This window comes from Neodiprion lecontei, chromosome 2, assembly GCF_021901455.1.
Source record: "Neodiprion lecontei isolate iyNeoLeco1 chromosome 2, iyNeoLeco1.1, whole genome shotgun sequence".
NCBI classification, from domain to species: domain Eukaryota; kingdom Metazoa; phylum Arthropoda; class Insecta; order Hymenoptera; family Diprionidae; genus Neodiprion; species Neodiprion lecontei.
In genome coordinates this window covers 15,118,705-15,145,466 of record NC_060261.1, presented here as the reverse complement: position 1 = coordinate 15,145,466, position 26,762 = coordinate 15,118,705, and the positions used below count along the sequence as shown (strand labels likewise).

Genomic DNA, 26,762 nt, shown 5'->3' with positions numbered 1-26,762 from the left:
AGGAACCGAACAGCTGCGTGCTGCTGCCGTTGTTGCTGATCTCCTGAGGGCCTCTGGGCTCGTCAAGGTCGTCCGTGGCTGCCATTGAATTGGAATGTGGGCCTCGGAGCTACTCTTCAATGCATTATCACAACGGTGCCTTCCCATGACATAGTGATTTGATCGCAAGCCTTTGCCAGTTTTTCACAACGAGTTCCCACAACAAAAAGCTTCTTAGGCGATCTATCAAAAGTCTAGTGAAGCTTCTTAGGGCTACAGAGTCAACAAACGTTCGTTCTTCGCTGGCTGTGGGCGCGTGTCTTGTATCAACGATATAAAAGAAAAGGGGCGAAAGGAGCGGGTGGAACGGGGCAGAATTGAAGAGGAGCAATGGAGATATGGTAAAGAACCGCGATATGGTTTTACGTTCCGTTTATAAGAGTGTCAGCGCATTCTTAGGCCCATCGCTATGGCATTTGACTCCCACGTCACGCGTACGACGCGTGGGAGAGTTAACCACCGGAGGAAAAGGAGCCAAGGAGTAAAGGGTTCACACGCAGGCCAATAGTTTATTATCATTTTGCTATTTCTTGTCGCGCAAAGGGTGGCGTGCCGTAATTTATAAGCTATAACACAATCTAGACGTATTGTTTATTTTTCCTTCCACTCGACTTGCGCGACACGCCATGATTAGTGACACTAAACGTCCAAATAGCCTTCGAGATCCTAGCTTCATAACAATTTCTTCAACCGACCTCGCGCACGAACATTTTCTTGTGCACCTAAACCTAAACTTATGCATTTCTTTCTTCTTTTTTTTTTGCTTCAGATGTAAGGACCATTCGGAACAGAAATGCTTTTCAATAATACATGTAGGAGCGAGAGTTAGTTGTATATCGGTAACAGTGTCTGGCAGCAAGTGTTTGCTTACCGCCATCTGTCGGTTCGTTTTTTACTTTGTCTTAGAAAAATGAGACCCCTTTTTGCACCCTTCGGTGATAATGACATTTCCGGCAGCCTGTTTCAAGAGAAACCGTATTAATGGTTAATTCTCTCTGCACTTTGCGACTACTTGCGAGAATTTTGTTAGGTCAGGTCAAGTTGTGAGAAGAAAGTTTCTGGAATAAGTCAAACTTTGACTCATCGACAATTACGCTTCTCACGATTATCGCCACCCTGGTTTCGAGTACCGAAACGGAAGAGCCCGAGCATTGGCCGGAACTGTCCCACAGGGTCAGGAAATCAAGTCATTGTATGAGTAAGTTGGGCTTCCCTGGCACCACTTCCTCTACGTCGTGGCCCTAGAATTTGACCTCATGTAATCGAATAGCGCGGATAGACGCATCGGTGATTCCTAGTTCGGCGAACACTTTGGTTCTCTTTCCGAACAGATTTTCGTCCGCATTCTTCTCCAGGCCCATTCCAAAACGTGCAACCGACGCACACGTGTAAGTAAAATACGTTCTTGGTCTTCCACCCAGGTTACGCGTACCCGGGTCTGCAAAGCTTCACCATCAGAGTCTCACGTTTCAAAGCCGCAACCCGCTTCGCCGGTGTGATGAGGATTTTTCGTGTCCCCCGTCGGCCCTGTAGCCGAGGTCCGTGGTCACATAGCGGAAGATCGTTCGTCTGGTAAAGTCAGCTCGGTCTTTGGTTACGTTCGTCCATCCCTCCGTACGTCCGACGATGGCGGTTGACCGATAAAAGAATGTCGATTATTTTTCGCACTTCACCATGGTAACAGATTACGTATCACGAAATATAAGTTTTACATGCAAAACAGGCAAAGAAACTAGTCTGCGCGTTAGCTGATAAGTCTAAAAATATACTAACAATGAGTCCAATACGCACTGTGAAAATGCAATCTGACAGAGTAGGAGGAAGCGGATAAAAAATTGTAGTTCGTGGTGGTTTCGTTCTTGGAATAGTCGACGTTTTGATTCTGATCCTCCTGGTTCGTTGATCCTTGACGAGGAGATGGAGCATTTGTTGGGATAACGCGGTATGGTATAGGGTTTAATTGGGAAGTAATTGAAGGGGATGATGACCTTGAGAGTAACTCGATATCTTTGCAAACAACGAGGTTTCATCCTCCCCAAGAGTGAGTGGTCCTCGTGGTCCAAGGGCAGCCTCTCTTCGACCCCTCGGCCCGCAGTTACTCAATCCACGTGGGAAGCTGCCTGATATGCCCGCTCGTCTCCACCTCGATACCTCTCCTCTCGCACTCGCTCTTCCGTATCGAATTACCGTTGCCGCGGTTCGGTATCTCTCGTCCGATTTTACACCTTTGGAAAGAAAAGCTCTGGAATCAGAGAGAATCTGTGGTTAGTGATATGGAGCTAATAGTAAGTTGGAGAGAAAATGAGAAAACGCATATCGACGTCTTCTCGTGACTGAGCCTCACCAGAAACGAACCTTGTCGACTTCTTTGTGAGGCTAGTAGTGTGACAAGCATAATTCTGGCTATGCGGCCGAGAAGAAGAGAAAAGAAGGAGAAACCCTGACACGGCGCAAGAAGCTACCGCCGTTTGGGACTCGAAGCCCAATCCAGGAGTCGAGTCCATTAACATTCGGCCCGGCAAATTACAAGCCTCGCTAATGGACCTTCGGGACGCGGCCCTCGGAGATGAGTGCTGGCGATATCGCGATGCCCGCCCGCGCAAATGCACTACTTTTCTGGGGTGCTTTACTGCTTCCTCAAATCTATCTCGATCCTGCAACGTTTCTTGACCCTGACCCCAGTCAGCATGTTACATGCCGGTTTTTAACAGTTTCAAACAGTGTTTCCGCCTCTTTTTTTCGCTTCACAAATGAAGACCTAATCAGTCCGACCTAACATCTATTGCAATTTCCATCAAGTTCACAAGGTCTTTTCGTGTTCTGAACGGGTATTTTGTCCCTGAATCACAATCCTTACCTATCCCGAATCTGGTGCAACCTTCCTTTCTTTCTTTCTTTCCGCTAATTAGTTTGGAGATTTGAGTTTATGATAAAACAATCGGATTCTTTCGGGGATGTTGTCCTTTGCACTTGACTGACCCCATATACTTAATCAGATCAAGAGTTCGGAGTTTTTGTTCCCGTGACAACTATTTCTGCGGATTCTTCATAACACGGTATATGATCATCACAACTTGGTAGGTGGTGACTGCGGTAATGACAAGAAGTGCCGCCCTGTCAAAAAGTCGTCGGCATCTGGAAGCAAGAACAGGTTATTGGTCCTAGAAATTGTTACTGCGGTCACTCGACCGCATACTGTATACCTTTATAAAACGCAAGAAGATCATTTTATTCATGGGCTAAAGTTCATTTTTTGTGTTTTATGCAGCTGTGAGCGCTGAAAGCGTCTTATTAGAATTTTGCACCAATTTCTGTGGAAGAAGGAATTCCTAATTTCCAACCGGCTCCTTACTTTCTGAAGCCGTCGTCAACGAGTAGAGTCCCATCCTCGCCACATTGAGTAATGGCATTGAAAGGTATATTATTTCAGCGATGGGATGGTCAAATTACCGGGTGACCAGAAAGAGGCTTTTTGTCGCTCCGCTTCGTCGAACATAGTTTTCGATCGCTATCAACGTACAACATCTCTGCCCCTAAGGATTTACCGTAATTACATACCCCCCTTAATTTTTTCCGCGGCTCGACGGCATCTTCACTATCAAAATCAGACCAAGTATTTTCAACAACCCAAGATCACATCGGCAAAGAAGTACAATTTTAGTTTCAAAGCAAGCGAATATTCTATTCAGTTACACGGAATGAAGTAGTTTAGGCAATCCGTTTCTTCTCATTACGGTGGCGTTAATTCATGCACGCTTTAGTTAACACGTTGTTGTTCCACGCGACTGACAATAGGTAAGATGAGTCCGCAGTATTCGTCGGTAAAATCTTCAGCTCGATAGAACGTGCCTCGTGCTCTGCCTGGACGTATTGTTGGGCTCTGGGTGTGTGGGGGAAGCAGAATCGATAAAAACCAGCCGACACATTGTCATCGAGGATACAGTAGATCTTTTGATGCCATCCAATCCGGTTCAGTCCGTAGATATTGCTAGAGGCGCAGAACTAGCGATCGCTAAAACTGATCATTGAGTTTTTAAACAGAATTTGGGTGACCAAAAATAGCAGATTCCAATTGAAACCGGAATATGAGATTCTCTTGTTCGTATTTTACCGCGGAATTGATCTAGACTTGCGACAACTTTGACTGGCAATGAATTGTATGAGATTGAGAAATATCTAAGCACGGGTATGAAGTGAATCAACCGGTGGCAGGACGACGCTCTTTTGAGGTGCAATGAAACTAGTTTTATCCGAGCGGGTAGTCAGGCAGGTAGGTAGGAAGGTATCGATGACCCGTAGCTGCGCATCGAATCGTAGATGGAACATAGAAGAAAAAAAATGTTGAACCGTGGATAATTCGACATCTCTATTTGCAGAGCAGTTCCCCGGCCAGCTCAACTTTTTGTCAGTGGCTAAGCATTTTATGTTTGATTTGTTAATCACGAATTTCTTGGCGGACAAAGAAGCAGGGCGAATCGAGTACGCGGCCCTCCGGTAATATCAACCCGACTGATGAAGACACCGCGTAAATGAGGAGAGACCGGCCGCAGGAGTATCAGCACCTGGCTGCAAAAACTTGAGAAAGAGAACTCATCTCGGGCATCCGCGGGAGCTGAGAAAACTAACTCGCTCAATTTTGTCGTTATATTACGTATAGTGAGATGGTAATATCGCTTCGTTCGGTAAAATTGGTTCAGGAAGGCTGATCATCAGGATCGTGTAAAAGTAAATCTGAAGTGAACTCTGATACACGAATTCCTCGGCATGTTGTGAAGACCGTGATGACAAGGATCAGGATCCTTTTACCGTCGTAAAGTGATTAAAAAATATCGATCCCTCCTCCACCGGCGTGTAAAACCTAAAGATTCTATAAGTCATCATTTCTAATAGCTCTCGCTTCTTACCTGCTTTTTGTCATGTTAAAGTAAATAACTACACCCAATCCACCCTCTACCGTGTGTTTAAAAGGAATGAAATTTTAATTACATCCCCTCGAGATTGACCGTACGTTACAAGTAAAATGCCTAGCTTATTAAACAAACCTGACACAACCCAACCTTGGTCAATCTAACCTACCCTATCTCAACTTAACTAAAGAACGTAACTCGAGTGTTTCAAGAGTATAAACTGGCCACCTCAGTCACTTGCTTACGTAAGAGCACATGACGTGGTTTTGCTTTAGTATATTTCACCAGAAATAGTCCGCCTGCAGTTGATTTCGATGATGAATTGCCGTCACAGTTCTTAAACTTCGCATCTCCTCAGTATTATCACCACACAAATGAAGCATTTCATTGCACACAGCATGGCTCAATTTCACCAAATCACGGAACATCACTCATGAACTCGTAGAAATGTCTTCGGGGAGCTTCAAAGCGCTGATGTAACGTCAGCAATTAGTATAGAAAGTTTCGTCAGTGCAGGATACGATTGTGGGTGATATTCCGGGTTCGAAGTATCTTTGCTCCGAAATTCTCACACAGGGTTTAATTAAAATCTTTCGTTTGTCCGCACGGAGATACAGAGGTAGAAACATTGAGCCTGGTGAGGAAACGTGTTAATTTCGGACTAGAAGAGCACCGACTCGATTGGAACAAAATGGTACAAACCCGGTTTTATGGGTGGCTGGCTAGCTGGCACCTAGATGTCTGCCTTATGGGTACCTTTAATTAAATTAGCACGTCCGCAAAGACGAACTGCTGGGTAAGTCGCCGCACGCTCTTCAGTGACAAAACAATAGTTAGAATACAGTAGCGAGGATGAAATAATGAAAAACGAGTGCTGTAAAAATTTATACGTATATACCTGCCACACAGTGGCGGCAGTAAATTTTTACGACGAGGCTCGTCAATGCACATGCTGGCATTTGCCGATTGAGACGCATCCCACGTTTGGCATGGGTACCTACGCCTCTTTAGGCTCACATCACGCATACATCGGTCAATTTAGGTATAGTTCGTATTTTCATTTTTTTTTTATTAGTTACCGCTTCTGTTCCTTCAAATTCAATTACAAATTTATTTTTAGAAGTGTTCAATTAGTCAAAACGTTGATTCGATGTTGAATGAGAGGATTTATTCTCCCGGAATTTCATGAAGAGTTTATTTTTTTGATTATTATTTAGTTTATGAGGTGTATAGGATCTTTTCTTTTGTACCTGTGGAAGTCTAAAACAATAAGAGAATAAAGGAGACAGCCGTTGCCGTCCGATTTATGAGTTTTAGGTTTCTTTACATACGTTTAAAGCATTTTGTAAATACTGGATTTAATAAATACGGACAAATACTTTGTATTTGTAAGCAATTTCTGGCACAAAAGGGGGCCAGGCGTATCTCTAATGACGCTAAGTAATAAGGCAAACTTGACTTCTAGCTTCCGAGCAGTTATCATATTTCTAGCATCTGGACATGGGAGCAGAGAGAGGTTCGGCAATAATAAAGTGTTAATTTTCTCGACAAACAGGGGAAACCGGACAAAATATCAAAACAAACATTGCGGCTCCTGTGAAAGCGGATTCCCCAACTTCGTATCATTCCGCATATGGATCAAATCATAAACCAGCAGTGAAACGCGTCGATGCGCCATGAAATAAAAAAGAATCAGATACACATGCAGTTCCTCTTCTTTACTGGTTATTTCGAATATGCGTGCCCTGGAATACGGATATAATTTTACAATGCATTAAGTACTCGCTGATTGTGGGATGAACATGAATAACGTAAGTATCCTCCAACCCAGGGGACCAAGAGATCAAAGGACCTTCTGCTGACTTAAATGGGACTTCCGCCAGCATTAGTTACCGGCAATTTGCATTGAAATGTGAATTGATACAGGATCCCAGTGTTAGTTTTCAATGCGGCTTAGCTTTGGCTTACACCGAGCACTTCCCAGCTTAACGCTTTGGCTTTATGTGCCTCGCCAAAATCATTTTGCATAGAATCGTGGTGAGAGGGGTTAAGTTGAAACGTGAAAAACCGTTGCAAGTTTGACCAGTTTCAATTCAACAAATGTACTCCGAAATCAACAACAAGCAACGATTGTTGAGCATCGGTTCGACAGAGTTTCTCACTTGCTCGTAGCAGCGGAGCTTGAAGTTTCTTCTGTTTGATATGAGGTGATATGAGGACAGAGTAATACAAGATCGAAGAAATTTTCTCCTTCAATCAATCCTCGTTTGACGGATTGGCTCTCGGGTATTTCTCGCCAGTTTTTTGCGTCCGGTGGTCTCCTCGCCACCTCGTCTGGAGTCGCCTAGAGCTCATAGCTCGGGTGGAATGTATCGGTTCGCTGAGAAAGGAGCGCTCGCGAAATCTTCGTCTCGTCATATCCCTCGAGCCTTCCTGGTACGTGTAGTCACTCCGCGCAATGGCAGCTCTAGAAGAAATCGTCGCCAAACCTGGACCAAGGCTCTGCCGACGCCCTTGAGGTTACCTGCAGCCTGCAGCCTCGAGTTGATTCTCTCCCGTGTCTCCGTCAGTCAACTCCGTTTATAGCTATGCCTGGTCCAGTGGCAGCTGCGTCGATCCTCTTTCTCTCTCTGATCGCAACCGCAAGACTCTTCGATGCACTCTATGCGCGAGGTGTTCTTATGAGCATGAAGTTGTGTACTAATAAGTTTGTCGCTATTCGCGCTATATCGAGACATGGAATTCGACGCACACTTGTGCCGGCAGTTTGAATACCTCTGTTTTTACGAAATACACGTCCTTCGCCGTAAAAACTTTTTTCCAGACATTCTTGAACTCAGATTTGGGTAAAATCAGCCGGGAAATCTTCCCGTTTCTCTGTTTTCAACTTGATTAGGGTCCGTTTTCAGTCTCCGTAGAAACAGGGGCAAGTAACCGCGACCAGGACCTCTACAGGGATCACTAATTGAGATCGGAGTCCCGGGGAAGATATGCGGCAGCTCAGAGAGGCTGTAGGCACCTGTCTTTTGTCGGCTTGACTTCTTCCACAAACATGTCAGACTCGGACGTCTTCTTTTAGCTGTATAATTGTTCTCACGGTGACTATATTCTTTGTGAAATTAATTCCTCCGATCCTTGAAGCTTTTCTCCGAACTGTCATGGAAGCAACGACCGTTGATTAAATATCCTTAATGCTCGTCAGGGTGCCTTACGCGTGAACAAGTCGTAGAGACAACTATTTGACAAAGAGATCAAGCGGCCGTATTTGATCCAACTGGGCAAGTGAAGAATGAACAATATTGAAAGTCCAGAAAAAAATCTGAGTCCATAAAGGAACGAGACACTTCTTCACTAATCAGTCACTGCATTTTTTGATCCAGATGTTGCTGTCTAGCACAGATAAGAACAGAGCCATGAGAGCATTGTGCCGGAGAATTCAAACTCGTATAGAAAGAGCTGACGATAGGCACAAAAAACGAATCCAAAGGCTGGACACACTCGTGCTGGAAATTTGTTCCGACGTGCTCCGACACCGTGAAGGGTCCGATCGTTGCCACGAATCAAGACAATCGGTCGGATCCTTTCCTCGCTCACTCTGCGTTGCTTGAAGATTGTCAAGTGTCACATATTGATATCGAATCTAGACCTATATGATGGCAATAGATGCTCCTTGTCTAAAACTCCTGTTCTCTGTTTCAGCTGCACGTCAATGTATGTGGGAGAGTATTGTCAGCATCCGAACCCTTGTCACACGGGACCGGGTCCACGGTGTCAGAACGGCGGCTCCTGCAGCGTGCGGGAATCCTACGGGGGTGGTACGCCATCTTTCTTCTGTACATGTCCCGTTGGGTTCACAGCGAGTCTGTGCGAAATTCCGGTAGCCAATGCTTGCGACTCGTCGCCCTGCAAGAACAGCGCCACCTGCACCCTGAAGTCGTTACGCGAGTACGCCTGCACCTGTGCCATGGGATTCACGGGTAAGCTTGTCATTTTTTGAATTTTTATAAATTTTTTTCCAATCTCTAAGATCTTGGCTGGCTTTTGCTAACTTTCTTTCAGACAGTTACCACATATATATATACATTGTGAATTTCTAACGACAGAATGGTCCGTCGTCTGCTATAGTTTAATGCGCATGCGGTACAATCCGAGAGCAGTTATTCGGTAGAATGACCAATCATCACGAAATTAGACGACAGTTCGCCGCAATGTAGGTATATAATCTCAAAAGTTTTGACAGCTGTCAGTGTTGAACACAACTGCCAGCGACAACTGTGAAAATGTTTGAGGTTACTTTCATGACGGTTGATCGCCCTGACAAACAATTGCTTTCGAATTGTAGCACGTGCGCATTAAATTGTAGCAGACGACGAACCATTCTGTCGTTAGCAATTCACTCTGTATATTAAATTTTCTGTCGATGAAAATCATCCGAGAGCATCGAAACGATGAATCCACTCAACGAGCATTAGACATGTTTGAGGCCTGATTCCGCGAACAGTAGTTCAGATAACATTGCGACAGTTTTTGTCCCCGTATAATGTACAAGTTCTCTGGTAATGCAACCTCGTTGAAAGTTGAGTTCCCTTCTTACGTTTTTGCGTTCTTTAGACTTTGCGCAGTTTAAAGAGTGAGCATTCGCAGCTATTTGCCCACTGGCTTGCTTCGAGTCGAGAGGCAGCACGCGCGTTCAGAGTTGACAAATAAATCTAGGAGGAGAAGGAATCCGCGGGGGAGGGAGGGAGAGTATGCCAACGCCGATAATTGGCCTCGTGCAATGCAGCCTTTTGCAACAGCGGGACCTTTACCGCAGTGGATCTCAAACTGGCAAAAAACATCGAGCCTACGAAACGTTATGCTGCAGTACTAATTAGACCGTCCAAGTTTTTTTCCTCCCCACTTTTGACAGTCACACAATTCGACGAAAGTTAATTTTGTATTATCACTCTGTCAATGGGTTGTTCTTCGATTCGTTCGAGCAAAAACTCTGGCTGAAGTAGACCTTGCTGAGGACCACTGCTCCTGTAAGTAACCGACACCCTAAGTAGCATAAAAGACAAAAAGGTACTAAACAAAGCGACCGACTAGTCACTCGGGTTATTAGTTTCACTAATCAGTACCAGAGCTATGTGGACGGTTAAACAACAAGCAGAGACAGCGACACTGTGCAGGATGGCAATTCTGGGTCTTCACCGTGATTCTAAAAATCCTGATTCATTTTTACACGCGTCGATGTCCCTGATTTTTGCTCATTGAAATTGGTGATTCCGCAACATCAACGCAGGACGTATTTGGAAATTTTTATCTGGATGCATTTTTTCAGGTGAGAATTGCGAGAGACAAGATCACTGTGCCTCCGCGCCCTGTCGAAACGGGGCGTGTCGCTCCTTGGACTTCAGTTACGAGTGCACTTGTGCGCCAGGATTCGAGGGACCTAATTGTGCCGAAGACATCGTAGAGTGTGACCAAAATCCCTGCAAGCACGGATTGTGCCACAACACGCACGGATCATACAAGTAAGTAAAATCTTAATTTCCAAATTTTGGCGAAGAGTGTGGTCCGATGGAAACAGAGCGTCAGGGTGAAGCTTCGAAGCAAATAAATCAGCTGGCCTAAAGAGGCTGCTGTTACCGAGTCCGAAGAAAGCGACAGCGGATCTTGGCCGAGGTGGGAGTGAGATAGACGGACAGATAGGGAGGGGGATAAAGGCGTATAGAGGACGAGAACATAAATCCGAGCTTTGTTGAGATCAGGTAGAGATATATAGTCGGTTCGTTTCGGTCGACTCAGCAGACCCAGATAATGTCACCGAGTGTACCTTGCATGCGACCAGTATATATTGAATTATGTGTGGGTTTAAGGCTCCGGTGCCGATTTTTTTCATGCCTTTTTACGTCCGCGACGTTTATCGAGGGTAAATTGGAAACCAAATGAAATAGCATTGCGAATATTGGCTTCTTCTGAGAAGTTAGTCCCAATGGATAAAACTACACATCAGACGCTTCATATTTTTAACCAAATAGACACCCCCAGCAATTTCAACAGAATTTGTGATCCAGAGGTCCGATACTCTCCTTGTTGGACACCACCTGAATTCTCCCACCAATTCGATAGAACCCGCGACTGAGATCTTTTCTTCAAATTTCGATTCAGTCAATGCGTTTTAATCAAAACTTGTGATGTTTACAGAGCTAGACAGCTAGCTACTTTGTAATTGCTGGGCACCGATGCGTTAAATAACGTCATTGTAAAATGCTTGTGAAAAATTTTCTCAACTTTTCGTTGCCGTTTTATTAGAACATCTGAAGATGACTTCTCACAGGTTTTAACTTCGACAATCAACCGCTATAATGAAGATACTTAGTCTCTGAACTTACCCAGGATTTCTTATCCTTAGGGTTTCGTGCCCATCCAGACAGTCTTATTGGATTGGCTTTTAGTGGAACGATAAGCCGGTTCAGTTTGAAAAAACGTTTCGAATAGAAAGAGCATGAAATATTTGTTGTACCCTTGGTTCGAATAAAAATTCGAAGCAGTAACATGCATTTAGAAGAAAATGAAATGAAAAACAACGATTATTACCTCAATTGATGACGGAAATTGCTCGTCGGACGATTTCCTTCGATTTTCTCATACTGATGTAAGTGAACACAAATGGCTTTAAATATTCTGACCTCTCTCAGTGAGAGGAGACACCGTTGGTCAATATCTTCCATTAATATCCGCTGCGTGGTGGAAGAACATGTACTGTCATTCGCTTCTGCCTCAATTATCCATTTTGTATGGACGTGAAAATTGCCGTCACCGCATGTCCGAGATCCAAGACAACATCATTCCATGGACCATTACAGATTTGTACTTACTGATTCCGTGTCGCATTGTGTAAACGTTTTTCAAAATCAGAATAGGAGAAGAATGAATAGAGGGCTTCGGAAGACCAGTTCAAATGATCTTTGCACTCTCTGTTTGGAGTATAATCGTTCATTAAGTTAAGCTGAATGAAGGTAAAAATGCGGACTGATGGAACTGAAATTCACGTGAATAGACGTGACTAGCGAACGAGTATAACAATGTGAAGATGACAACGACATTAGGTTCCAATAAATATCAGTCGTACAATTTGAAGATGGCTCCAATAATTCCAGACCCAAGCCGACTTACCATTAATTCCTTGCTTCACCTCATAGATTCTCCTTCGAGCGTCGTTTCCCATTAGCTGCTAGGCCGAGGCATGAAGCCGGGTATAGTCTGGTCACCATGAGGTAAAAGGCAAAAGAAAAAGAGACAGAGAGGGGCACGCGCGCACGCACGACTGATCGCTGAGCATGTAGGAGTGAGTGGAGGCAAGCAGGTTGGTACCGGTAAACGTAAACGAAGCAATGCAGTGACTCTGAATCTTGGCGGTAGAGTTCCGCAATAACTTCCAATTGAGATTAATAGAGACTTTGATGTTATTGCTGCCAGCTCCGGACGCCAGGTGGTGTCGGTACCTGATGCTACCGCGTTATTAAATGGTGAGGGCGAATTATTTGCGGAACGGATGAAAATCGTTTCGTTGAAGAGAGTCGGGGAGAGAGAAAGGGAGAGACTTGGAGAAAAAGGAAGATCGTTCAGAGTGTGTACCGGGTATTAACGGTGAATTATCACGCTGGATTTTCATCGATGGCCCGTTTTTTCACTGAATTGAGATATTGTGGCACCTGTAGTGTCGAAATGAGTATCACTTCGATTCGAGAGCAAAGCGTTATAAGATAATCGATTCAAGCGTGCGACCGTATCTCATCATCGGAGCTCTCGCTTTCTCTCTGTGAAAGAATTCGAGAAGGACGTTCAAGTCTGTTGAGAGTTGCGGGAAAGCAAGGTGCAGATATAACTGCAGCCTGTTAATTGGTTCCCATCTTCCTAATAAAGGAACCGAACCAACAGCCATCGAATCATCAATTGCGACGAGCTTTGGGTAACAAGTTATTTTGAAATATCACTCTGGATGGTGGATCACGTACTGAAAAGACTGTGCGAAAGGGCAACGTGATTGTGTTTGAAAAGAAAACATATAAACGTAACTAATCCCATAACTGAAGGGTTTATGAGCTAGTATGCCTTAGTTCGAAAAATAAAGAAACAATCAACGTTCCTAGGAATTGCTACGAACAGTATGGAATATCGACGAGAAAGGAAATATACCTCTAGCGTTATTTGCCGGCACAGTGGTAATTGGACGAAAGCTGAGACTCACGGGGAATGTGATTTATGAAATAATCTTCTCGAAGTAGATTTAATTGAGTGCCGGTGGGCCCTGGGGCCTCGGGCCAACTTGCATCCTTAGCGATTGTGCGCTGCTTTCAGCCTTTACTGGCTCTTTCGTTCCTTAGCGTAGCAGATCTTGATAAACCGCGCCTTCGTTGCAATTTTGGCCCGCCGAGGGTGAGCAGGACCGGAGGTCACGTTCTTTCCTAACGCGATGGAAAAGGAATGCATGCGAATATACGTTGGATCTGCAAAAGATTTTGCACTTCGGTGTCAAGACATTTCTTGTGAGAAGCAAAACGAAACTCCAGTCCTGGTCTCATCAAGCACTCGTTTCAGTATTTTTATACAGTTCCTAGTTCGACGTACAAGCCGAAAATGTTTCATGGAAATATATACACAATAATGCAGTCCTTGAGTTGGTAGATACTCAATCCTTGAAAACAGAAAAATTGTCTTCTATCCATTTTCAACCGTGTCGTCAACTATCCCTTTACTGTAACCAGTGCTGCAAAAAGCTGCAATTGCGATTCACAGTCACAATTACAGCGCTTCATAGCATGTAATGGGCCTGGATATCCAACTGCAATGGGCATGCAAGCCAAATTTTATGAATCCCTAGAGGCCTGCAACGATTAACAGTATTTCTAGATGAAAAGAATTTGCGTGCAACAAGTGAAGAGCCAGTGTAGATAGAATAGTTTTCTGCGCAGCGATTAAATGCGTGGGTTTATTTATCCTTGCTTTTTATTGAATGCAGAAATTTTCAATACTCGAATAGATAATATCAGTATTATAAGTTGCTTACGAGCGTTTCTCCGTCTGTAATGCAGCTATGAATCTGCATCTGTGCTTCGCTTACGAATATGTTGATGAATAAGAGATTCCAATCTTGTTAAATAAAGAACGCGCGGTATTAATATCGCCTGATTGTGAGCCGCGGCTGCTCGGGCGTGACTAATTAGAAACAAGTTCTCATATTTATAGCCTTCGACGCGAGAGGAGGTGAGAAACAATCGATCGAACTTATTTCAATTCTCGTACTTCTCGTTTCTCTTTTTTCTTGGCCTTCTAAATCACCACCTCCGTTATTACGCGACCAATCACTAAGCACACTCAAGACTAGCGTGTATGCATTGTGCGCTTAAACGCTACGCATCCGAATTGTTGTTATCAGCATTTCGTTACCAGAAGAATATTCTTGGAATAGAATCTCGAAATTGCTCACAAGCATGATGATACAATTTTCAAGAATTTCAAGTTCTACAAAAAAAAAAAAAAAATTATTTGAATATGAAAGTACGAGTTTCCCGCCTCCCTCAAGTTTTTCGAAAATTCAGGTTGACCAAATTTCCTTTGTGCAGTGTCGCACAAGCGTTTGGCGTTGCGGGTTATGACATAACCACGTGAACTTTCGTCACCGTCCGGTTGTAGTTGCAGTGTGGTGATCCGGTCGGCCTAGAGCAGGTCTTCGTTGTGACACGTACAGCATGTTGCGAGTGTGGCAGAGAGCGAGTGCCTATCTCGATATGATATTGTTTACTCGCGGTACGGAGCTGCACGGACGGTTCCCACAACCTTGTCCGTCAGTTCCAGTCCCATAGTACCAAACCCCGTTCCATCCATCTGGCCGCGCGTCGTGTGTCGTTTGTGCCGGTGAGCTGCAGCTTACGCCCCACGTAGAGACAGGTAAAAAATTACAACTTGCCTAGCCGGGGGCCAGAGGTCGTGTGTCGCTGTAAATCCGGGGCCGTTTCTTTTTCAGAACTTGGGCAATTTGAAGAACCTGTTCTTTGTTTCGGGCTCTTACTATTGCCCATACGTGCCTTGAATATTATTAGCGAGTCGCAGTATTTTTCGTCCGGCTTTTTGATCTAATAAGGGTGTCGTACTTCCGAAGACAATGGAGTTTTATCACGGGATCTTTCGAAATTGGTTTGAAGTAATTTGACAGAGGTTGTTCTGAAACAACTTTCGCAAACCCGGCTTCGTTCCCGAGTCAGTTGGAGTAAACCGAAAACGGTTATTCGGTCGTTATTTGATCGTTTCTAGTTGCATGTGTCCAGTTATTGATCAACGTGCGAGAACAGACGCAGCGGCATTGACCGTAGATCGTGGACTTGAGATAATCGAATACCAGTATTACAGGAAAGGAGTAAAGTCTTATAAAGGGTCCTTCGATGGTTCGACGAGCGAGGTAAAATCAATATAATTCCTAGTAGCCGCCTGCCAGCCCGATGACGAGCGTTTTTTGCTCGAACATTCGACTCCGTGCCTCGCCTTCTCATCAAGGCGTGCAGCCCCGATGCGTTATAATGACGCACTGCCGTAACAGGCTTGCTCTTAAATGGTCCTTAAAAGGCCCTACGATATTAATCGGGGTGTTTAATATTCGAATTGCCAACTTTTTATTGCGAAATTTGATGACTGTCTCGTAAAAAATATCCATTCCCGCATCAGTTCCATCTTGTCTGTCTACCTATCTCCAATTTGACGTCAATTAAATCGAATGCAATTTATCTGACTGTAGTGAATTTTTTGAAACCACTAGAACCAACTGTGATCCAAATGATAAAAGATCCTAATAGCAGGACGTGACAGGGGTTCATAATTCGCATCCGTACAATAATAGCAACGATCTATCACGTACCAGCATTTCTGCTCTGGATGTAGAGAAAAACGTTGAATCATGGCGACGGTGATCCAGTACATTATTATCAATTGTGCAGTAGATATACGAGGTCTTCTTGCGGCAGAATTCGAAAAGGGGTGTGCACGTGTACGGTTCTTTGTTGTAAACGTTTCTGGTGGTTAAGAATCTGACCATATGGCCGGCCTGCGTTCCACCTAGACACGTTTCTCTGTAACATTTAACGAGCGCTCCAGGATCTGGCTTTTGGCTATTCCCCATAACCAGAAGCTCCGCGTGTGTTTCACGTGCGATAAAAAAATATATTTGTCTTTTGCTGCCGGTCCAGAGCATTACATGTAATCTGGGCAATGTGGGGTGGCGTCTCTGGAACCGTAATGATACGGAATCTATGCATTCGCAACCTACGTTACAGTTATTCACATGGTCAAGACAAGCGCTGCATTGAGCTCTCGACTAACGGCAAGTATCAGCCCATACCGCGCATCTAGTGACATCAGCAAAAGACGCGATCGCAATCCGTGTTCTGCATTGGAGTCTGAATTGGAATCTCTAATCAATGCCGAGCGTGTGCCTAATTAATTAACGGACGAGAAAATAATTGATTGTTTGTATCGAAAACGAGGAGAAATAAAAAAAAAAATTCTACCAGGATTCCTGTTCCATGGGTCTAATGCAAAAAGAAAGTAGGTGAGCGGAAAGAAGAGGAGGAGGAATAGTGTTTCTAATGGTCAGCTGGGATAGTTTTTTTTTCATCGACGGATAGGATAATGTTAAGTCGACCGAAATATCGCAAGCTAATGACGATAATAACAATGAATTGGTAATCTGAAAAATAAAACGCAAATTGCAGAAACCTGACTAGAATACGTTGATCGTATTAATCATGAATGTCAAGACTGAAAAATGGAAAATAAATTAAAACAGAAATATAGCCGCGTGTACCGCCGATCATTATTCGAATTCAAATTAAGGAATCAACTCGTTTTTTACTCGCAATTAATCCTATTGAATAATTAAATTGCCTCAGTCTAAACACCGTCTAACGAAGGGGCCAACATTTCACCATGAGACCCATAATGAGACCCAAAAATGGTAGGTCGATGACTGCAAGAATTAGGATGGGTACCTACTGCAGACTGCGTGTAAGAGATTACACAGGAGAGACTGACAATGAGTTTAAGAAGATACATTATGTGCCGCAGTAAATCATACTTCAATATAATTTAATTGGCAATACCGAATACAATCACGAGACTACACGTGGTAGATTAGCCGCAGCACTGAAAAAGAAAAACAAAGAGTAAGAAGGACCGAAGTTACTAGCGAAAGCCGTACAAGTAACCGTCGATATTTTTTTGAACCAATATCTCATAGTCTCGACGAAGGTGCGAATATTTCGAAAATTCGTCAGATATAATTTTATGAAATTTTTTAAGTAGTCGCAATTCTGGATATACTACGAAGAGAAGTGATCGTTAACAACCCTCCTATGAAACAGTAAACTCGATTTAGTTCTATTCTCCGGTCAGCTAGCAGTCAATTTCTTTAACGTAGCCCATGATCCACCTCGGGCGAATCCTAGACTGGTTCTCGGAGATCACCTCTGAAATATTTGGTCGAGCCTGGCTGATCGTCATACACCGTGGCGGCCACGAGACATGAATCACGCACCAGAGACACATAAACATCATCAACTTTACCGCAAGCGTCTCACAGGCATATACGAACCCTTGTCGTGTATATCACCGTCATAAGCATGTGCCGGCGCTATATAAACGTTCACCATGAATGTAAACTCCAATACTGGAAAGAAAATTCCTCCGTATAACATTATGAGCGTACTATAATCCCGTCGTGTGGTCTTACCACGGTCCTTACACACTTGGAGGTAAAACTATCCGCGACTTTTATTACGTCAAATCTTCGGTACATACGTATTATAACGTCGTAGCATCTGGTCCCCAACTTTGGTGATCTCGAGCTAGGAGCATCTTCAGATGCCAAAGACGAACCTGTCCACAGAAACTTCCTATCGTCACAGATTACTGGAAAAAGATGATCAGCATGAGACAGAAACTCAAATTCACTAATTTTTTTTTTTTGGAATAGACGGTTTTTGTTACCTACTTCATATTGAGTATCAATTTTCCTTTGGAAACAGATCTGTACTCCGTATGGTGAGAAATGATGAATTTTTATTGATGATTATCAGTACATCGAGACAAAACAGTTGTTGATCGTGTGCCAGTAATTTTTGAAGTTCATATCGCGCTTTCGATCTTGGATGAAATATTAGCGATCATACCGAAAAAGTCGTCACGCCTCGTTAAACGCATCACGTGTGAATTTGTTATTTCTACTTCCTACGCTCGTTGTGCCGGGGTCACCGAGGTCGGCGCATCAAGTAATAGGCATCCTACAGGCTAAACTAGTCCACCCGCTTCTGTAACGCGTGTTTCTCACAGAGCAGAAAATACCCGCGGAGGTTCGTTTTAGATTACGTTGGCGCCCGTTGCTGGAGTCGGTCTCTCGTTCGCCAATTGAATTTACGCCGTTATGAAAACAACCGCTCAAGAGGAACTGGGTGCATGTGTAATCAATTTCAACAAACTCTCTAAATTTGGTAAAACGATGATCAACGTTCTCACATCCTGTTCAACACTCGCTCACCCAGTCGTTCGGTTAACTACGGTCCTCCGAAATATGAATCGCATGTTATTACGCGTCTCGATATCTTGTTGCATCTAAAGTTCGGTTCAACCTCACTTGGCGGGTGTAATAAATTGTCCAATGATCATGGCAGAACTCATTTTCTGACCCGTTGCCGAAGTAGCTACTGCCAATTTTCGTCGATGCCAATCAAGAAACTTGTTGTTATCTTTTAGCATAATTGAAACACCTGTGTACCCATTTTGGCTTTTCTTTTAACGAAGAACCTATCACCTACCAATCATCGTGATAGTAGGAAGAAGATCATTTTTAAAAGATTGTTCGAAACAAACCCGGTTGGTCTGGTCGGTCAGGTAGGTCAGGGGTTGATAGTGTTCCTGTTGCTGCTGGGTAAAGGCACCCTGCCAGCGGGAGCTCTGCCTCGAACATAGGGGAAAACCTGCCTTCGCTTGAGCCCCCCGCTGCACGCAGGAGCGTCAGCCCTCTACACCGGACCCCGAGCACTGTCTTGTGGAAAATGATGCATTCTTTCACCCGCATTTCCGGGACTGGGTAGGTTTTTATTCATACCCACGAATGAATGAAATCCAGTATACATTTGGACGAAACACTATCAGAATTGTTGCGACATGACCAATAATCCGAGGATCAAAGTGAAGCGTGAGGGCTTGAAGCGGAAGAGAAACGTCGTTAGAATTTCTGATTATAAAAGAGTCATTAAAACGGTCTCGTGAACGCGGCTCGGTTTGGTCGCCGCGGAGAAGAGAGGCGAACGTCTAGGTCCAGCGCGCGCTAGAGGCTCGGAAGTTCGGGGCCCGTTATCGGTCGACAGCCCTGCTGTTACCGGCGGTGACTTCAGGCCCCAGGTGGTTGCTGCGAGCGACCCAAGGAACGAACAACCGAACGGGACGGAAAGAGAGTGGTACCACAACCTGCGAGTGAGAGAGAAAGATGCCGTTCAGAGGGGGCACCAGGCTGCAGCCACGCGAAGAAGGGGTACGCGTCGAGCGAGGGAACCCGGAATTATAGAGAGAGAGCGGCAGAGAGGGGGCAGCGGGGCAAGAGAACGAGGGCCCAGCGAGGGCCGCCGGTGGTGCCCCCTGCACGGGCTGAAGAAGAAGGTTAGGCTAGTCACTCGCCAGCGCCCCGAGAACGCTGCACGCCGAACCGATTCTCCCACGCCAGAAACGTTGAGAACCGAAATATCGGTGGTGTGTTCCATGGTTTCGAATTAAAATTTAACCAAACGGGAGAACGGTTATCAGCGCGGTGAGAAGCGCGGGGTTAATCGAACTCGGGGATTGCTGATAAATAATTTGGCGCGAAAACAACTGCCGGCGAGGAGGCGTACCCTGATATATATGCGTGTTGCTTAGTGCAGGGGTGCAAATTTTCGGGTATGAATCGTGCCGTTTGAAACTCCGTGTTACAGTGAACCATGTGCGAGTACTTTTCGTTCGGTTTTAATTGATATTGCTGGGAAAAATGTAACCAACCAGTGAAACAAGTGGTCGGGCAAATTTTGAAAGTCTACTATTTGAGGGATTTTTTGACGCACCAGTATCGCTGCCGTTGTTGGGTGGTGGTGGTGGTGGTCATTAGGCGAGGCGACGCATCATGGATAAAACTCGCTCGCTCGCGCGTTCGTAAACGCACAGGATAAACTAAATTAAACTCAATTTAACCCTGCACGTTTATCGTTCCAATTTATCCACCATCAGCATCGACGAGGCAGCGCACGTTGTGAATTGTGTGTAGAGTGGTTGTTGCGTTGGTGGTTTAAGTTCAATGCAGAAGCAAGCAGTAACGCGACTCTCGTAACTAAATGCTGTGTGCATATCGTCAACTATAAGTGACAGTGCCGGCGAGGACCTTTTTCCTCCCCCCCCCCCCCCCCCCCGCCGTCCATCAAAAAGTTTGAAACGACACGCGTTTTACGTTGTTGCGTTTCACGGTGTATATACATGACGACGAGTGTAACGCCTAAAGTGGTTGTGCCTTGTATTTATATTACCATCGTACACACACGCGCGATAATTACCGAGTGACAACTGTATCATCACGTGACGTTTCAGCCCAACAATCAAACATTCTCATCTGCTAGCGCCTTTGTGATTTTCCCTTTTGTTTTTCCTGTTGTTCCAAGGATACATTTCGCGTGTGTTTCCGTTTTTCATATAGTATATTTTATTTATTGATATATATATATACATACTGTGTGTTTTACTGGGGATCATTGCACGAGTATATTTGTGATTTGGTTATTCGTACGCGGTGTTTTTTCGGAGTAAAAGTGTATTTTTCAAATCATTTTATTCGTTTGTCATCCCGAGGGATCTATGTGTATGAATTTACTCAAGTTTACTGCGGACTCGGCGAGACGGATCGAGAATAACATACCTCAAATCCGTCTCTGTGTGCGGCGTATTAGTGTCAGTGCCAACTATACGAAGATACATGCTGAATGTTGATTCTGGAGAATGAAATAACGTTGTCGGGTTGTCCGAAATATGAGGACTAAATTTTTGAGTCAAACGCGGGCCCCGATATATCACTATAATGTATCTCACGAACGTGTTCTTGATGGTGCTTCTCCACGCTGTGGGATCAAGGTGCGTTTCTTATGATCGCAGAACATCATATCACCTATCATATTATTGAATTTACGATTATCGGCATGCTTTCGATGAGGTTTTTTTTTTTTTTTTTCTACCCATGTCCAGAAAATCGTTGGAGAAAGTCAAGGACTGTTTTTCTTTCCTTTATTTATCCAACGAGTAAAGGGAAAGTTGAATCAAAAACTGTTTCAAAGCAGTATGATTATTACTTCATACCAAAAACAAAGAAACAATTGCAGAGTAGTGCTTTCAATATCGTATCGTATCGTATAATACGTCGGGTATTTGATTTCGCGTTGAAACTGAAGCACCTCGAGTAAATCGTTGATATTCGATATGCGCTCGATTGATAGTAAAAATCCGAAGTATGGCTATTGCTGTTTTTTTATACCGAGCACACGGGAAGCGTGCCAATAAAAGCGGTAAAAGAAGTTAAAGAATGCCATATCTTAGATCAGTTGGAGCAAAGCATGTATATTAATTACTGGTATTTCTTTTATCAACCGGAAAGTAATATAACTTATCGCATTTTTATTCACCTAACGGAATTTCGTTATGCTTCTTGAGCAAAGAACGATTGCGACTGAGAATTTGCTCACTTTGAAATGGAATAACATAGAAAATAAATAATTATAATATCCGTTACCACGAGTAGTATAGAGTAATGATTGAGATTTAGCGAGATTTGAGATTACAGAGAAGGAAATTTGCTATGCCACCCCTTCATAAATTGAAGCCCTCGAACTAATTGAGTCGTAATCGTAGCAGCTTATTGGTACTCCATAAACAGTTGAGTCGATTAAAAACGACGCGCTATTCACTACCGAGTATACTCGCTTCTCACTACCGTATTTAACTTATTTTGCTTATCTATCCAAAGACTCTTCGGTATTCGTCGATACTCGCCGATACTCGCTAGCGATGAGTATCGACCAGTATTGACGAGTATCGATGAGTATCGATGAGTATCAGTGAGTATCGACGAGACTTTGGATAGATAGGCAAAATAAGTTAAATAAGGTAGTTAAGAAGCAAGTATCATCGGGAGTAAATAGACCCTCGATTAAGAAACTGGCCCTCACGGTCTTTTACACTGCGCCAAACGTTCTAATGCGTATGTACAAAGTATTCAAAATAAACCACGCTCAGCGTCAAAATGTACCTACAGGATAAATTATCCGCCGCTTACATGTATTAGTTTTTGAAGGTTAGCCCTATTCACATCTTCATTTTCGCGCTCTGTGCTGCTGTACACATTTCACGTGACGCTTGAAATAATAATTAGAGTTGGACAGGTTTAATGTCAGTCGACCGGTGGTTAAAAGTTTAATTCTCAATTAAGATGAAATACAAATGATACTTTTCAGGGACACTCGATACACAAATCATTGATAGGCCGGTTGTAACAGGAATCGTCAAAGTCACTTGTAAGAAACAGAACCTGATCGTGGAAGCATCCTTCATTTAAAACATTCCATTTTTCAGGTGCATGTGCCAGAACGGTTATACGGGACAGAACTGCGAGAACGAGTATATCCCCTGCGATCCGTCGCCCTGCTTGAACGGTGGCTCCTGTCACCAGGTCGACCAGCATAGCTACAAGTGCACCTGTCACGAGGGTAAGTCAGATATTTTTGCTGCCTATACCGTAGCATTTGTGGAAATATTGCCAACCAGTGAATCGTCTGAACTCTATTCGACTCTTCGTGGATGAAATCGGACCATCCGGATGCTTCCGGGTCCACGGTGGATTTTTTCATGCGCGAAGCGATTCGTGGTTTCGGGTTATCTGGCTCTCATAATCTGATCTAGGCTGACTCACCGACTAGCTAGCGGTGCATCGTGAACACGGATCACGTAACTTCTGAACGAACTTGTTCAAATAGACGAGGATAACTCCCGGAAGATTCGACAACGATAGGTACCTTCCTAAATTCTCTGCTGCCGCTGCACGTGCTCGTGCGATCAACGTAAATATTGTACCTTAGACCGCCGCATGTGATGCGTCTAGTTGCTCAATTCATCTCGACGATGAACGTGCTCGTACTCAGCGTACTCCGAGATCTTGAAATCATCTTGTTCGAACCACGGAGTAAGATGAGCGGGGGGTACTGAACCGGTGGACTGCTCAAAGATATGGAAATGATTTCACTTCGGCGTGATTCTCACCTGTAAAATAAACTTTTTTTTTCTCTTCTTCAGTTTGTCCTCATCGTAGCGGCAGTACCATTTGCTTTTGCACTTGAATATCAAGAAGGACTAATAGCAAACATGAAAATATTGAAAAATATTTAATCCTAGCATTGCATGCATAGCATAGCAGTTTGGCATTTCCCTTAGCTGGGTCTCCTACGAGTGACGGGCCTTTTTCGAAGTTTCATTGATGTACCGATTTTATGCAGTATCTATTCGAGTGTGACAGAACAGCGGTACGGTACGTGCCGCGAATAATATTCATTGATTAGATGGTACAGGTGTAGCGCCATACGGAAACAGCAAGTTTTTTTTTTTTGCTGTAACGACGAATGACAATTGGAATGAATTAAATCCTGTCCGTGAGACATTAGCGGGGTTTCAAATCGGCCGGACCTGATAATACTTGTCTCCCCGTGTCTCTTCTCACTCTCTATGTATCATCGCATGTTTCAAGGCGTTGTCGTGATTTCCTTCTGATTGCAGCGAGGCTCTTTGAACGCGTCTCCGCGCCGCGCGCGTCGTTCACCGATTTATCCGCCATATAATACACATGCACCGATGATGCCGATGCCGATGCCGAAGTTGCGCGTCGCCCTCCGCAGCGCACGCAGGCTAGGCCCTGCGCCCAATTTTTTCAGGCCCATGCGTGCGTGCGCACGCGTGGTTGTTGGGGCGGCAGGCAGGCCACGCGCAATGGTCACGCTCGGCGGCGTTGCGTGGCTGCATGGCGTGCAGTCGGCGACGCCGGTGCATGCGCCGTGACGTCAGCGCGCTTTGTAGTCGCGTCGTTTCACCATTCGGCTCTCGGCGTTGCCTCGTCCAGATGGAGACCCGGAGATAGCACGGCCATTCGGCACCGTCTAATTGTCCCTAGGAGCAAAACGCGGGACCACAATGCCCGCATTGACACTGCGGCTGCGGCTGTGGCTGCGGCTTCAGCCTCGTAACTCTCTCTGATTCGCCGGAATCAATCGCTTCGAAGGAATCAACTTCTGCGTCTCGCTATCTTCTATCTCGTTCACTCTCTCCGTGGTATCGATCTTCTGTAGCTTGTTTATTCTACGAAATTTTTAATTACCGCTTGCCGAGAGGTTTAATCCCGATTAACTGTTTTAACAGTGCCCCCCTTCCAATAGTTTATATACGGTCGGTATCGAGATCCACTTTTGTATTCTGATGGATGATTTGTCGAGTCAAACATTCTTATAGCCTCCTCTTCTACAGTGTTCAAGCACCGTTTCATGTTATTTGAAACACGTGTACAATTTAATTGCTCCAAAAGATGTTTCCGATCAAATGAGAATTAATAGTTTTCACTCAACAAAGTCAAGTCAATCAATCAGTCCATTGACAGCAGAATATCTTCTTTGAAAACCAGTTGAAAGATTCTTTTCTTTAACGTATCTTGAGCGTGAAATTTTGTATTAGTCTCGAAGATATGTACGAATTGAAATAAAAAATGGGATTGAATCGTAGCCATGTGGCGTCCTAGAACGGGATAACAATTCATTTTTGTCCATTTTAACGTGGGTATATAAGGAAAGAGGAAACTGCGTGCAAGCAAAGATGATAACCTAACAGGTGTTATAAAGTTTCTTCAATCTTGATATTCGTTTAATTTACCACAAACAAGCCGTTTGCACGTTCAAAGCGAGTGGGCAGGTATTTATTTTTTTTTTTTTTTCCATTTATCCCAACAGGTCCTCTCTTTTTGTTCAAGTATCTCGTTTTCCTGGATTCCGTTGGTTGACGTGTATTTTCTTATCATCGCGATTCTCTCTTGAAAAGCGGAAACCTCTGTCGTTCCACTCTGGTTAGTCGGAGTTTGCGCAAACCTTGTCGAGCGAGCCGTGAGACAGGCGGAGGACAGTGATCAGGCATCAAGTACCTGGCGATCTTAGAGGGTTGGGACGGCGCGTTACTCGCATGTATATCCGCACGCACCAGCGACGCATCGCGACGCGAGGCGACGCAGAACTGCAGCCAAGGGTCAGCCTAGCGTGACTGCGGACCGCCCTCTTCTTCTCATCGTGATGCCGCTGACGCCTAAGTCTTCCTGGACAATGCTTTACGCCGACGACGACGCGCTGCCTGCCCCAGGCCTTTCCCAGGCGGACCACTACCGTGGCGACCTCTCCCCCCTCCTTTCCAACCGAACTTGGCTAATAACACCGCTAAAAATTCAAAACTTTAATTATACCTGCCGGACGCATGTTCCCCGCACACAGAGGGCATCGTTTTCGCTACTGATCGTTGCTCGTGTTTCACAATCAAACGGAACAATTCGTGGAAAAAAAAGATATTATTTTCATTTTTTATACGATTGCAAATCAACAGGTACTATATACACCTGTTAATGACGTCCTTTAAACATTTGGTAAAATTTCGTCTAAAGTGCAATGATGGGTAAGAATTATCTAGTATACTTTCTAAGTGTTACACTACCGTAGAATGTATTCAAGATAGTATAGGTGTACTTAGAAAGTGCTTAGGGTGAAAAATTTCAATGCCATGGCCTCGGTATAAGCATTGGTACGAGCAGTAACTGCGGCATTCTACTTGCGCGTTGCGTGGTGTCAAATTTATCATTTGTGCACACTTTGTGTTTTTTGCTCCCTGAGATATAGAAGAAAAGTAACGATCATAGGTTACGTCCTAAGCACGCTTCCAGAGGAAATTTACCAATGCAAAGCGTAACATATATCAATCCGACAGTGAGATGAGGAGATATTCTTAAGCTTATATGCACTAATTATATTATTATGCAATCTTTAGAATACTTCTGTGCTGGAACTAGAAAACACATAACATATAGCACCTATTTTAGAGTAGAATAGACTCAGTTTTATACTAAAACAGTTTCGGTCGATGACTCGTCCCTCTGGTTTTTTGGTCATAGGTGGCTACGCGCAACGTGGACACGCTTTTCCTTTGACTTTTCCCAACGAAAATGTTCGCGTAAAAGTATTTTCATGCTCATTCGTGACCTCCGCCCTAGCTTCGAAGTAAAATAACGACCTTGGCCGAAGTCGCGGCCGAAGATGAGCCGAGGCGAGGCGCGACGGTGCGCGGGTTGCTGGTAGCGTAGGTTGTCGTAATGGTTCAATTTGCGGCACCCCGGCCTCGTAACTCCTGCTCAACCGCGTCCGAGGCCCCCTGCCCTCTTCTCGACTTCCTGTTGCTTCGGCTTCAGTGTCGGCCTCTACCCTCCATCCACCATCGCCGCTACTTTGCTAATTAGAAACTGCCATCGCCTGACACGATGCTTCATTTCTCACTATTGCCTCCGAGTGCACGCCACATGCACGTGGCTCTAATCTACGGTAGCTTAGAGACTCTCGTGTAATTTCTCTCTCCTCTTGCAAGTGGCGGTAAAATATCCCAGTGATGCAGTTCCTTTCGTCAGTACAGACAAATGTTAACGCAGTCTGG

General features: G+C 44.5%; 1 protein-coding gene across 4 annotated transcripts in view; it reads left to right on the top strand.

The window, feature by feature from the left end:
* LOC107221358 (neurogenic locus Notch protein) overlaps positions 1-26,762 on the top strand; it is a 157,305-nt gene that overhangs the window by 59,491 nt on the left and 71,052 nt on the right. For 2 of the 4 annotated variants that reach the window (XM_015660315.2, XM_046730798.1), the window contains exons 3-5: positions 8,646-8,923; positions 10,270-10,462; positions 22,620-22,753. In XM_015660315.2, coding sequence (XP_015515801.1) covers positions 8,646-8,923; positions 10,270-10,462; positions 22,620-22,753 — 605 coding nt within the window. Of the gene's footprint in view, positions 1-895; positions 899-8,645; positions 8,924-10,269; positions 10,463-19,651; positions 21,129-22,619; positions 22,754-26,762 lie in introns of those variants that run through there. The other 2 variants (XM_046730799.1, XM_046730800.1) reach the window with 2 other exon arrangements.